Source organism: Chelonoidis abingdonii, chromosome 8, assembly GCF_003597395.2.
Source record: "Chelonoidis abingdonii isolate Lonesome George chromosome 8, CheloAbing_2.0, whole genome shotgun sequence".
NCBI lineage: Eukaryota > Metazoa > Chordata > Testudines > Testudinidae > Chelonoidis > Chelonoidis abingdonii.
Genome location: NC_133776.1, coordinates 6,841,948 through 6,855,977, shown reverse-complemented (window position 1 = coordinate 6,855,977; position 14,030 = coordinate 6,841,948). Strand labels below are relative to the sequence as shown.

Sequence of the window (14,030 nt, the reverse complement as noted above, 5' to 3'; positions counted from 1 at the left end):
ATTTGGAAATGCACATCTTATTTCTCTTTATCAGGCTGAGCAAAGTATGTCTGTGAGGAAGCTAATTTGTCAAGTGTCTATAAAGCAAGTTAAATTCCAGCTTTTATACAAGACTTTGCTGACCTGGTAGGTGGTGGAATATAAATAAATCAAGAGTTCTCCTGTCTGCTGTTCTGCCTAATCGTTCCATGCCTCCAGAATTGAAGGTGATTTGACATATTGCGTCTTAAATCCCATAGGAAATAACAGAAGCATGAAAACTCAGTGTTGGTAAAGGATCTTATGCTTTTTGATGTTGCTTGTAGAAACCAGATTACAGATACACTATTGTTACTCCTTGTTATCTAAGCTTCATGATGCCACAATTCATTGGGCTGGAGCTTCTCTTTAACTTGCACCTTCAAGTTTCCTTCTCAAACTTCTGAGACAGGCTTTCTTCAAGAAGAATGATTGTGTTAAACCCATATTAATGTACTTTTTCTACTTAATGATACTTCATATGCCCTCCTGATCCTGCCCGCAAGTCCCCACTGCTGTTCAGAAGATGGAGCGTTTTTATTTTTAGTAACAATATCTCTCCTGCTGGGATGAAAGAATCTTAAACCAATTAAACACATTAGGAGATAACAGCACATGTAGGTTTGGTTCAAGGCCTCCATTTTCTTCACTATGGGGCGTGTCCTAGTACCAAGCTTTCCATGCAAGATGACAGAAATAGTAGGATAAGCTCCTAACTAGGTCAGCAGTGTAGCTGCTGGCTTGCTAGGTATTCCCTAACTAGTGCTTTTTAGCCCATTATAGTAATCTCTGTAAATGAACTAAAATTTTGAGTTAGGAAATAGTTTTCCCATTTCTCTGGTGATTGTTCAAGAAAAATACAAAATTTCAATTAAAAATCTGAATGTGAGGGACTTTATCCAGTTCAAGATGCTCTTTTGTATGTATGTGAAGATAGATTATTTTTCCTTTTCCTTTTCCTGCGTAGCTTCTTGGGGGAGAAATTGTAAAATGGCTAGTGTATTATGGTCTGTTAAAATATGCTTGATTGTATAAAAGGTAGCTTATGCCATTCGTTTGTTTAGGGGTTTTTTAAAACCCTGTTTTGTGTTCGTAACTATGGCCAGGTTGATATTTAAATTTATTTTTTCATTCATAAAAGTCTACAAGAGCTTGTGCTGAGTTTACACATAAATCCATCATGGCTAGGAGTTCTTTAGCCACCTTCATCTGATACTGCAATTTAAGCCTAGATTTTTGAAATACAAGGTATCTGCTAGGAATTATTTCATGAATTGCTGACCAACAAACTCAGGACAGCTGGGATCTACTGTTAAGCTTTTTACTTCTAATTGATCTTTAAGTTGACGGAATACAAAGTACAGAGGAGACAATCACACACAGCTTTACCATGACACTGGAACATCAATACAGAACAAAATTTGACAAGGACACTGCCTGGAAGTCTAACACCTTCAATGTCAAAATAGATTGCAGTGTCCAATATGCAGGCATAATTTAAATTACCAGTTAGTTTGGATTTCAACTAGAGAGAAATCTTTTTTAGACTGTCAGCCTCTGTCCTTTATGCCTACAGTGTATTTTTACTGACCAGAAATAGAAGGTCAGTACAGCCTCATAACCCTGTGCTTAGAGTAATAATATCACATTCATCCATCTGTTGTGTTCGTGCCAGTAATTGAGTTATGACGCTATAGTTGTTCCACTCAGGATTTTCTTTCAAGTGTGTAACTCTGTTTTCAAAATAAAATTAGGCTCCTAAGTCACGTAGGCTTTTCAATGCTGAGTGGAGCAACAGCTAAATACCTTTAAAAATCTGCACACCCTACCTCACAGGTGTGTTGTAAAGATAACGACGTTAAAGCTTGTGAGATGCTCAGATACTGTGGTAATTGGGTCACAGAAATACCTTAAAATAGAGGAGTATGGTGTCATTCATGGTGATCCTCTGGTTTATAGGTGTCTGGATTGCACACAAGTATCTAAGCAAATGTCTCTTCTCTAGCTGTGTTTACGGTTGTCTGTTGGAAATTTTATATTTAAAAATTATTAGAAATTTTAACTCAACTTTCTCCCTCCTCCACATACACAATTTTCAAACAAACAAACATCACTAAGTAAAATAAAAGCTGCTAAAGCATGTGTTTTCTCCCCTGGGATCCAGAAATACCTTGAATACTTTCAGTACTGTCACTGAGCAATGTAAAGATTAAGAGTTTTGTGAGTCTGCCCAGAGATTAAGTACATTACAAACTGAAATAAATACACCTCTACCCTGCTATAATGCGGTCATGGGGAGCCAAAAATCCCTACCACATTATAGATGAAACCCCATTATATCAGGGTAAGGGCAGGAAGGCTCCGGCGGTGATTTAAAGAGCTCTGGGCTCCAGCTGCTGCGGGGAGCCCCAGGCCCTTTAAATTGCTGGTGAGCCTTGCTCCCGCAGCCCTGGGGTAGCAGCGGCAGGGCTCCAGCGGTGATTGAAAGGGCCTGGGGCTCCCCGCAGCAGCCAGGGCCCCGGATCCTTTAAAGTGCCACCGGAGCCCCCTGCTGCCACGCTGTACGCGAACCTGTGTTATATCGGGTCGCGTTATAGCGGGTTAGAGGTGTACATGCATATAACTCTATCCGACCTTACTTATCCTCTATTGTTGCCCCCCAGCCCAACTCTCCTCCAATTTTTCCCACCCTCATCTGCCAGTTTGTCAGCTCCTCGCACAATCGTCTTCTTCCAGGCATCCCTTTGTACACAGCATAATCCCTGAGTTCATCCACAAGGCCGCCTCTGGCTCGCTCCTAAAGACCCAGCTCTGCTGTGCTGCTACAGTGAATATCTTTGACTTGTATAAATAACCCGATTAATTATTATTCTTCCCCCCAAACTGCTGTCCTAGAATGCAAGCTTCGCATGGCAGGGGATGTCCCTTCTTGAATGTCTGGAAAGTGCCAAGTACATTGTGGACACTGACATAAACTAACCAGTACCTAGAGAGGATGCTGCAAAATTCTTAATGGCATTTTCTCCTGTTTTTCCACAGGTTTACGCCGCAGCCATCTTATAAAGTGCGGAGGTCCTGCTATGCACCAATACTTTCAGCATGTCAATACTGGTGACTTCATGAGTGCCTCTATGATCAGCTGTGGCAGCAGGGACTGTGGTTTTGGGAATATGGCAAGTCTGCTTCAGCCTTTTTGAAGGCTATAACCCTATTCATCAGGGTATACAATACTGACGATCCAAAATGGCTTTGCAGATTCCCAATTCCAGAGTATGGGTTTGTGCACAGCAAACACTATGGGAAAGCTTTTCAATAGCACAAATGACACTTAAGGTAATTGCTATTTGTGCCTTTGAAAGTTTGTATTCCACACTCCTCTATAACTTTCATGAGTATTACATCAATCCATACCATTAGAAGTCTGGTACATAAAACTTACAAACTTACTCCCTACTCACTCTTACTAGGTGTGTTTAGCTCTTGTTCCTCAGGGAAACTCCACCAGGGCTGTGCTGTTCTTAGAGAATTTAGGTTAATATATGAGTTACTTGAGCCAAAAATGTTAGAATAACACTCTTTACCACACTCTGCAGATCGGGAAAATTGATCCAGCATTCTTTCTCTAGTGACATGTAGGGTATGTTTCTCTTATGTTTCTCCTTTTCCCATTCCTCTTGAGAGGTGGGGGAATGGTGATGAGGAATTGTATTACAGAATAATCTGCTATAGATACCAATGCTGCTGCTTGCCTCCCTGCAGTATGGTGAGGTCTCCCTGATCCATTAGACATAAGTAGAATATAGTCAACAAGGCCAAAGAGCATCAGTTTTAAGGGAAAACTTAATGAGTGGATGCCCTTCACTTGTTACATTGTCTCTGGTCTAATGTTGGTTTGTTTGTAAACCATGAGAGGGACATCTCCCCTCCTTGGTGCCGAAGCTCCAAATACATGGCATATCAAAGTAAGGTTTTTAGTATAACTCCTGCTTAATTCCGGGTAGCCTACTTCAGTGCTAGGCAAAGACTGATGGGCACAGAGTCTAAAAGCACAGTTCGTATTCCTTAATCACCTCCCAATCAGAAATTGGATGAACCTTCGGGATGCAGAGACGGGGAAAATCCTCTGGCAAGGAACAGAAGATCTGTCTGTACCTGGAGTGGAGCATGAAGGTAAGGTATGGCTTCCCTGTTGGGTTGGGCAATACAGTTTCTACGGGGCCTGACTGCAGGCAGTATGGCACCACTTTTGAAGGACAGACTGTTCGCTTGGGCTTTGATTCTACAGCACAAGGAGCAAGTGGGTCAGCTGCAGGCAAAGGAGAGATGCTAAGACTGAATACAAGGAGCTCAATGGGTTAATTTACTTCTGCACGCCTGATTGTCACACTCTTCCTCTTAATCCATTAAAAAAAAATAAGCCTTACCACTCAGTGTGACTGGGAGTGGTTGTATTGATCATGGTTGAGGCACAGTGGGAGAGCTATATGGGGAAACATGCAAACTTTTGGCCCTCTTGTCAACTTGACCATTACTTACTTTCTCCAAAGCATTGGGAGAATTTAATGCTGAAGTGAAAATGGGATACTTCTGCGCTCTCCACTTCTGTCTGTGGCTTCTCTTCCCTTTCTGCCTTTGGTATCTGTTCCAAGAGGCCTAGCAAAGTATTCCATTGTACATTACTCTGCTTTGATATCTAATATCCCATGCCAGTGTGGAAATGTGTTGGAAAGGGACGGTAATTGAAAGCAAGCTTACCGCAATATATAGACTGTTTGTCACACTGGCTATGTATGGAACAGCATGGCCTCAGCGAATTCACTCAAAAGGCTTTTCTGATAATGTGAGCACCATGCTAATGGTCTGTGAAGAGTGGAGTGACCTTGGTCATCCGTTTACTTCAGGGTTACTTATGAATTTTTGCTTAAACAACAAGGGCTGAATCCCACTTGGTGATACTAGGGCATTCATCTCCCTGTGAATTATAAAATCTCCTATCATGCAAGGGCAGCACGCACGTGGCAGCAGGATTCAACTCTTACATTATTCCTTTGTAATGATTTTGTTTTAAGTAGTAATGCTGTCAGGGTAGAGGGGATGGAGAATTGGAGCTGTTTAATGCAGTACAGGGCTGGGTAGGACACAGGGTTAATGCTTGTCTTTCAACTACAGAGATTTGGTTTCAAAGCTAGCTTGGGTCACAAATGAAATGGACTTGCTACTCCTAATCAGGGCGCCCGTGAGCACTCTTCCACTTCACGCAAACAGTGCACAGTTGGGCATGACCGTCCCTGCTCAAGAGAGGCCTGATGCTGTAATGGTCAGGGTCTGAATTGAAATGCAGAGTTAGATAAGAGAAGCACTGTGTTAAAACATTAATCTGGCCTCTTCTGAGCTCATCCACTTGGGCCTGACAAGTCTCTTCTGGTCTCACTCCAGTGCTTTTTAGCAGCAAATAGCTGCAGTTCTGTTAACATACCTAGTGACATAGTCTACTAGTATCACACACCTAGCAAAAAACTGGAAATGCCATCATTACAAACACAACTGTACATACGGGCCTGGTTCTGAAACCAAGGAAATATTTAACAATACATCAGAACTCTGTAGAACAGGGTTTATTCAGATGCCTGCTGTGAAGGGAAAGGTTCCAGCAATTTTAAATACAACTGCAATAAAATAATTGAGACACAGATTTAAAAAAAATAAGGTAATGCTGCAGCCTGGTGCTTCATTGCTTAAACTATGGGGTAGTGCTGCTTTGCCCTCTTTTTAGCCACTGTGTAATATTGGGTGTGAAGGCACAAAAGAGATGAGAGCAGCTAATAGCAGCCGAGGGAGGAGTAAGACACTGGGCCACAGGAAGCAGAAAATGTAAATCCTGAGGCACTTGTTCCCATTGTTCTCTGACTTCCTCTTACAACTTCTCCCCAGAGGCACTGGTAGCTTCTGAATCTTCTTCCTTCACTGTATCTAGACAGACTGTTACACTTCCCTGGCTCTGTGTAGCTTCTGTAGACTATAGGGTGGAGTGTTTTTTCTTGTGGATAGAAGAGAAGGTTGGGGCTCATGAGTTCCATCCCCCGTCTGTCACTTAGGCAAGTCCTATCGCCTCTCTGCACATTAGATTTCCCCCTTGTATAAAACCGTGATAATATTTGCCTACTTCACAGGTAAACTGGGACATAATTAAAACAGAGTCTCCAATGTCTTTCAGACTGTCCTGCGTCAGAGGTGTGTAGTCTAATATTACAGCTATTGTTTTGTCATAGCAAGTCACAGTCTGGTCATGGTGAACATAAAGAGTCAGATATATAGCAAAAGAGTCCGAAGGTCAGTTGTGCAAAATACAGATTGAGTAATTTTAAGACATCTACAGTCATTAATAGCAAACACCATATGTCTTAAGGCCCAAATAAATACAATGCACAATGGTTTAATGAGGTACTGTATCATTAAATAGGCAGGCCATATTCACAATAGGCTGCAGTGTGTACTTGCAAGGAACAGAGGTGGATGTTGGTGTTATGCAATGAAAATAGCTTAAAACTATTAGTGGATTGGGGGGGGAAACTTCAAGCAGCTCCATTGTGGTTGTGTTTTTTAAATCATGAGATCTTGCTCCTCTCTGGGACAAAGTGGTAGCTTACATCATGATCCCCTGTAGCTCTCTAGATCAGCATCGTATCAAAGTCCCAGGCCATTAAACTATTGTACATTAGATAGATTCGCCTGGGGTATGATGAGCTTTTCCTGTTATTAAACAGCAGCTTGCTGTCTGCTCGTGGATATTTTGATAGGCTTTTTGTTTAGGAGCAGTTCTGCTCATAAAATAGAAATTTGCGTGAAAACACTTTCTAGTACACTGTAAGGATATAGAATCACACCACTTAAGAGCGAAGGGCTTGGTGGCATGTCATTGCACTGAATATGCCCCTTTTCCTCGTTACTGTGACATTTCAGCACAATAACGGATGCTCCCAGACTTCCTCCTCTTCCCCTAGAGAGCTTACGAAACCAGCTACAGTTTGCCATTTGCTGGCAGTGTCATACCCACCATGGGTATAAATGTAGTTTTATTGTCCTGGGGTAGGTATTTTGGGAACCCAACACTTCCTGTGCACTTACAGAATGGCTCCCAGGGTCCATGTGAAATCACCAGAATCACACTTGCTGGGTTGGGGTTTGATCAGGATACAGAGCCTGAAAAGGAGAGCTGAAGGAGGAAAGGGTACTAGTTCATTTGCAGAATAGCCCTCTGCCTATTTGCCACATTTAGCACATTTTCTAAAGTAATTTGTAATGTTGCAGGTCACATTTTAGCCTGAGGTAACGTGGCTTCAGTAGTACATTACCAGGAATGAGGAGTCAAGAGACCTGGGTATTTTTCTGGCTCTGCCACAGTCTTGCTGTGAGATTCCAGGCAAGGGATTAGGTTAAAGCTATCTGGGCCTTAGTGTGCACGTCCGTAAAATGAGACTCATATTTTTAGTTGCCTTTTTGGCCTGAACTGTGCTCAAAGCCTCTGCATTGGGTTAGCATTTCAGAGGGTGTCATAATAGCGCATAATAGTTTTGTAATTTGTCAGAGTAATGGTTGTCTGATTTCCTTCCACAGCTCGAGTTCCTAAGAAAATCCTGAAATGCAAAGCTGTGTCTCGGGAGCTAAACTTCTCCTCAGCAGAACAAATGGAAAAATTCCGACTGGAACAGAAAGTTTATTTCAAAGGGCAGTGTCTAGAAGGTATTGCTCCGTTCTGTGGACAGCTGTACTAGAATGTGGTGAACCGATACTTTGTAAAACGGCTGGGACTGAGGGTAATGAGATGGGCTGAACATTTTTTTTAATTTTTAAGAGTAATGTGGAGGTGGAGTGCTAGTCAGACCTAATGGCCCAAAGCATTAAAGTGACCATTTCATAAGCATATTCACCCTTATGCATGCACGACTTGTACATGTGACCTCGTAACAGCATGATCTAGTATGCTGTGTCGTAATATTGCACTTAATCCAGGGGCTGTAAGAGTACCAAGCTCCCTGCCTTGTTTTATTAGTTAGGCCCCTACTTCCAGCTGTCCTTACATGGGAAAGTTTGTGAAGACGGGGAAGATTTAGAACACTCCAAAGAAATCTAACTTGGCCCAATTTCTTCTGAGTTAATCACAAGAAAAGTGGCATGACTGTGCCATTGCTCTTCCGATCTGCTCCTCAAGGGCATAGTGGAGGCAGGGAGGATGTTTAGTGCAGGTTGAGTTGTACAATCTTAGTTTTTAAATAGCATTTCCCTGTCTGAATTTACATACAAACTGCTGGCAGAGCATGAGGTGTGTCTGTTACTAACAGCTTTAGGAGTTGGGTGTGCAGTCAGGTAAAGAGCAATAGGACCAATGTGGTTTTCTTAAAAAGCTTTTGGATCTCTTTTTCACTTCACAGAATGGTTCTTTGAATTCGGCTTTGTGATCCCTAACTCCACAAACACTTGGCAGTCCTTGATAGAGGCAGCACCAGAATCACAGATGATGCCAGCTAATGTTTTAACGTGAGTAGCTTGGGGTTAGAGAATCTGAGCGCGCTGTGGGGGAAGCAGTGCTTGGCATTTCCCTGGGTGCAGAAGACTAAAATTGGAGGATTGTTCAAAATGCAAAAGAGGAGGGGAGTTGACATTGACTTTGTCACGTTCCATACTGCCAGCTCTTGAGGGACTTCCCCATTTTCCTCTTTCCCATAGGCCTAATTTGCTTTAATAGAGCTGCTAAGACTTTTGAGAAACTGGAATTGATTCTATGTTAAATACTGGATCTGCCTTTAAAGGTGACTGTGAAGGAGTTTTAAAAATTCTGTTCTAATGCCCTCAACATCCAGGCTAAGCAGAGACTCAGTGCATGCCCATAAAGCCAGCTGTTGCTGATTGGCTCTTGCTCTGAGATCCCTGCAGGCGTTATTCAGGTGGTGTCACCCAGGGGACCTCTGTGACCTGAAGTTGGCTTCTGGAGCTTGTTTTAACATGGTATACTTTTGCCAAGCTTCAAATATTTTATCCTCTTTTGGATATAAAAAAGCTTAGTTATGCAAAATAGCATGTGAATGAAAGCCCTCTGATTGACTCCTTACACGTTGACGTCACAGGAGATCAGCAATTCATGGACTTGGATCAGGCTAGTGAGTACCAGGGCGTCACTTTGAATGGGAGGTTTGATGGGAAGAGAAACCTAGAGGCAGGCCCTTGGCAAGCAATAATCCTTGAAAAAGGCCATCGTCCCTATAGGAGCTGTCCCCAGGCTAGATATGTGCTGGCAAAACATTTATCTCTGTCTGCCAGCAGAGATAGGAGGATGTCAGAATCCTCTTGCCAAGTTTAGGGGGATAGCGGGAAGCTGGTCACACCAGGATTGGTGGGCTCCTAGAAGATCCTGCTTCTCAAACTTCCCCTTGCTCCCTCCCTGCCCTGATGGAAATTAGACATACAGTGAGGGAGCTGTGGTTGAAGCCGCCATCTTTGATGTCACAAAAGTCTTTGACGCTTTTCAGAAAGCCTCTGAAGAGGGAACAATCATTGAAGTGGTTCGAGCAATGCTACATGGGAGCCCTTTTTGTGGGCACTGCAAGCAACCCCAACTCCCAGTGAGCACCAGGGAAGTCAGACTGCAAAATCCAGAATAAAGACAAAAGTTCATTTGTTGAGAGACAATTCCCCCCTCCCCCCCCCGCAGGAAGCCGAAAGTTTTCAGGACTGAGCCCTATTGAGGGTGGCAAGGGTACATGAGCATTTTCCATCCCCCAGTTCTCTATAGGTTCCAAATTCACTAATCTTACTACGCCTCTGAGTTCTCCATTCCACTCTCCAAAGGCCTCCTAAAATTAGAGCCTTGAAACCTGAGCCAAACCCAACTGGACCCGACTTCAAGCGTCGGGTCAGGTCAGGTCTGAAAACAACCCAACCCTCTCTGGGGTGGGGTGAGTAGACTCTATCACCTCCTCCTGTCAGTGGGGCTGGCAGAGCAGCTGCATCCCAGCTCTTGCCGACCACCACCGCCTCACTGCATTGGGTATACCGATGGGTAGCAGCATCTCTCACTCTACAGCACACCCAGCATTAGTATACTATGCCTCTGCTTTAGTATGCAGAACACACAAAACCACCTCGGACCAGCACAGTGTGCAGTCATACCCAAAATCTGTATTCCATGTGGGACACTTGATCTTTCCACTGCAGTTCAGACAAGACACTCATGAACAGGCACTCGCTTTTAAGCATTTCTTGGGAGAATGACACCCTTGGTTGAGGTAGGTCTCTCCAGCGCTAGAGAGCATAGGGGGACCTGGAGAGGAATAACAGAGTAGGACGTGTGGTGCTGCTTTTCGTGTCCCCCAGTACAGAACGAGTAACACAAGGTGACCAGCCACACTACTCCTTTACCCATGGCTTCGAAAACATCGTGCCGAAGTTAACCATTCATGGGTATCGTATACATCTCCTCCCCTGCTCTGCCCTGTGACACAGCCAGTGTGACATTCAATCCAGTGAACAGAAACTGTTCATCTTTACATAGGGGAGCAGCTCCCTGTAGGAATGCAGTGGGCAAGTCTCTCATTGTCTGGGGAAAATAAGGCTGATAGCACTTTGTAAAGAGCAGCCCTCCATTCTAGTCCATCGGGTCACAGTGCGGCTTCCCTTTGCATTATTTCATTCTTACAGTAAATATTCTCAAATAAAAGGCAGGAGGTAGTGTGGGGACAGGGAGTTAGCTCAAGCCAGCAAGAGCGCGGTTCACAGCAGTATTCTGTAATTGCTTTTGTCTAATATCTCCTTCCTTTCCTTTTAATTTCCCTCCACAGTGGTAACGTTATTATAGAAACCAAGTTCTTCGATGATGACCTCCTTGTAAGCACTTCCAGAGTGAAACTTTTCTACGTTTGAGATAAGGGGCTTTTGGGGGCTGTTTTTAGTTTTCCTCCGTGCAGTTCTTGGTGCAGAACCCCTTGCCTATCCAGTGGAAGACACCTCCTGTAGGTGTGAGCCTGGGGACCAGCTCACCGGGGGTTGTGACGTTTGCCTATCAGTTATTTGGTTTTCCCCTCCGACCAAACCCAACCCTGAGAGACACAACCATCAGCTCAGTGATGGGGGGAATAAAGACTCTGTAAAAATGGGCAAAAAATGGTTGTGCAGAACCAACACTGTAAATTATGTTAGTTTCATCCTTTCTACTTCTCTGGATCTTGGTACGTAATCACTCATTTCCACTTGCACCTTCTCTCAGCACTTTGTTTTGGATTAAGTTAACCTTTTCCTTTCCCATGTTTACTTTTTATGCTTTCTCTGGATTTCTGTGTAGTGGTCTATACATTCTCATACCCTAAACTTGTAAAATAGTCTATTACTACATAATGTAATTAAAGCAAATTTCTGAATTAAAACATTCGTACTGTCCAAAGAATGGAAACACTTTCAGCTGTGTTTTTCCCCCCTTATTTTAAAAATGTGAGCAAGTGACAGACTGCTGCTTGCAAGCCCACTGTCAGCAAGCCAACGGCAGCAGAACTAAGGTCTTGTCAGCACTTCCATACTAAGTTCTTGCTGGACTCTTTTTTCTCCTCAAGGCTTCCTCCACATAAGGTGAAAACTATAGCTGATGACCAGTGATGAGCTGCCAAAATATTAACAACCGGTTCCCTCCTCCTCACCCCATGAGGGGATCGTGCCCCCCCCGCCCCCCGGGACTCCCCCCGCCCCCGGGGATCTACCTGCCCCATCCCACTGCTCCCATGTTCCGCTTGAACACTTCGGGACTCCTGCCCCATCCAACCTCCCATGTTCCTTGACACTCCACCCCCAGGACCCCTGCCCCATCCAACCCCTCCTCTTATTCCTGATGGCCCCCTGGGACTGCTGCCCCATCCAACCACCCCTTCTCTCTGTCCCGACTGCCCCTGGAACCCCTGCCCCTGACTGCCTCCCACCGCCCCATCCAAACCCTGGTCCTTCCTGACTGGCCCCTCCCCAGGACCCTTGCCCCCATTCAATTCCCCTGTTCCCTGCCCTCTGACCGCCCTGAATCCCGACCCTAATCTCCCCTGCCCTCTATCCAACTCCCCCTCCCTGTTCCCTGCCCCCTTACCGCGCTGCCTGGAGATGGGGGCCGCGCCACCCAGAGTCGGGGCTGGGAGCCATGGGCGCCGGGCCTGAGTTGGGGGCTGGGCCAAAGCAGCTGGCCAGCCTGAAATCGGGGGCCAGCCTGCAGTCGGGACCGGGGGCCGGCCCGGAACTACTGGCCAGGCCAGAATCGGGGGCCGGGGGATGGCCCAGAGCTGCGCCGCCCAGAGTTAGGGCCGACCCGAGGTTGGGGCCAGTCCGGAGCCACTGGCCAGGCCGGAGTCAGGGCTGGGGCCAAGGGCCAGAGACGCGCGGCTCCTAAAGCACTCCTCGTGCCCCCCTGCCCCAGCTCACCTGCAGGAAGCTGCTGCTTCCTTCTCAGACCTCCCAGGCTAACAGCTGATTGGCGGGAAGCCTGGAGGGGGAGCCTTCAGAGGAGGAGGCAGAGGCAGAGCTGGAGCCAGGTGAGCTGGGGCCGGGGGCAGGGCAGGGAGCTGCTGGAACTTTTGTTAAATTTAGAAGCCCTTTACAACTGGTTCTAAAAGGGTTTCTAAATTTAACAACCGGTTCCCGCGAACCAGTGAGAACCGGCTCCAGCTCACCACTGCTGATGACCAGGTCTTCCTTCCGATTCCCCACTCCATACTAGGATTGTCCCTGTTCATTCAACCAGTGGTTAACTTAAGCTTACTATTTCCCTGGGCAGCAACGCACAGACATTAGTTTATCCAGACTCCATTGGGTATGTCCAAAACCATCTGGAAAATGGGGGTTGTTCTGAATAGGAATAGACTAGCACTTAACATAGTCCACCAAGTTCACAAACTCCAGGAAGAGAGGCATTAGCTATGATCACTAAAGATGCCTCTTTCTTGAGTTTACTAGAGACTGAAATGCTGTACTGGGGGCTCTGTTTGGGCTACAGTGGCTAACATCAAGCGCTAATGTGCGCCCAGCTTTGATGGTATATGGGGGTGTGTAAGAGAGAGGCCTTAAGCTTTTCTCCCAGGCTACAGGAGACCCTGGCAGCAGCCAGTTACTTCCACCTATACACAGGCCTCACTTTCTTATTTCTTGCAAGGGGGACCCTGCCCTCTGTGGGCCTTCTTAAGTCTCTTCTGATGGGGATCAAAAGGAAGTTAAATGTCCCAGCACACCCAAGAATAACTTCCCAGAGCCAACTGAAACGGAAAGAGGCCAACAGTACTTTCATACTTCAGGGCTGTCTGTGTAGCAGTTTTCAAGGAGTCCTGGCTGGCTAGCTGAATGCGGCTTTCTCTGTGGGGCTTACCCTGGGGATCTGCTGCATTCCCTGTAGAGTCTGGGTGGAGATCTTCTGGCTGGGAGCTTCACCTGTGGCCTATGGAATCACTCCATCCATTTCCTACTCAGGGTGATCTTCCCCACAGTTGACTGCGGCCATTTCCTTCTTTTTAAAGGCCTCTTCTCTACCATACATGATTGACAGGGCCAGAGGGGCAGGGTTTGCCCCACACACTGAGCCTCTGGGGCCTTCCTTCCTCCTCAGTGTGGGCCTATCTACTGCCCCACAGGGCGCTTCTGCTGCAAAGGTATTTTCCAAACATACCCTCACTCTCAGCTCCTGTTACATTTCTTATAATTAGCCATCTTCATTCCCTTAGTAAACTTAAACCTTGCACAGCCTGTGCCTTCAGTTTCTGCTCTCAGACATCACTGGCAGTTTTATGATTAGTGGATATTGATGAACTTAACTAGGAGGATTATGAGGTCAAACCATCCTGTGAATGGGGACTGATTCATAAGAAAATGATAGGGAATAAGAGAAATGCATCATTTTAGCACCTGAATTGATGCTGGATTGTTAATCTGAGAAAAGAAAGTGCATTATCCCCAGCAGCAGCTTCCTCCAAATGTGTCTGAGCCTGCTGGACATATGGGGC

The 14,030-nt window shown here is 45.4% G+C and overlaps 2 protein-coding genes across 2 annotated transcripts in view; one reads left to right on the top strand and one right to left on the bottom strand.

Annotated features, from left to right (window-relative positions):
- PDE6D (phosphodiesterase 6D) overlaps window positions 1-11,452 on the top strand; it is a 59,201-nt gene extending 47,749 nt beyond the window's left edge. Inside the window, exons 2-5 of the mRNA XM_032803858.2 lie at window positions 4,100-4,188; window positions 7,633-7,758; window positions 8,448-8,553; window positions 10,851-11,452. Of these exons, the coding sequence (XP_032659749.1) occupies window positions 4,100-4,188; window positions 7,633-7,758; window positions 8,448-8,553; window positions 10,851-10,932 (403 nt within the window). The 3' untranslated portion in view covers window positions 10,933-11,452. The remainder of the gene's footprint in view (window positions 1-4,099; window positions 4,189-7,632; window positions 7,759-8,447; window positions 8,554-10,850) is intronic.
- Window positions 1-12,382, bottom strand: part of DIS3L2 (DIS3 like 3'-5' exoribonuclease 2) — a 404,569-nt gene extending 392,187 nt beyond the window's left edge. Inside the window, exon 1 of the mRNA XM_075068347.1 lies at window positions 12,377-12,382. The gene's annotated coding sequence lies outside the window, so the exon portion shown is untranslated. The remainder of the gene's footprint in view (window positions 1-12,376) is intronic.
- Window positions 12,383-14,030: the final 1,648 nt, after the last annotated feature.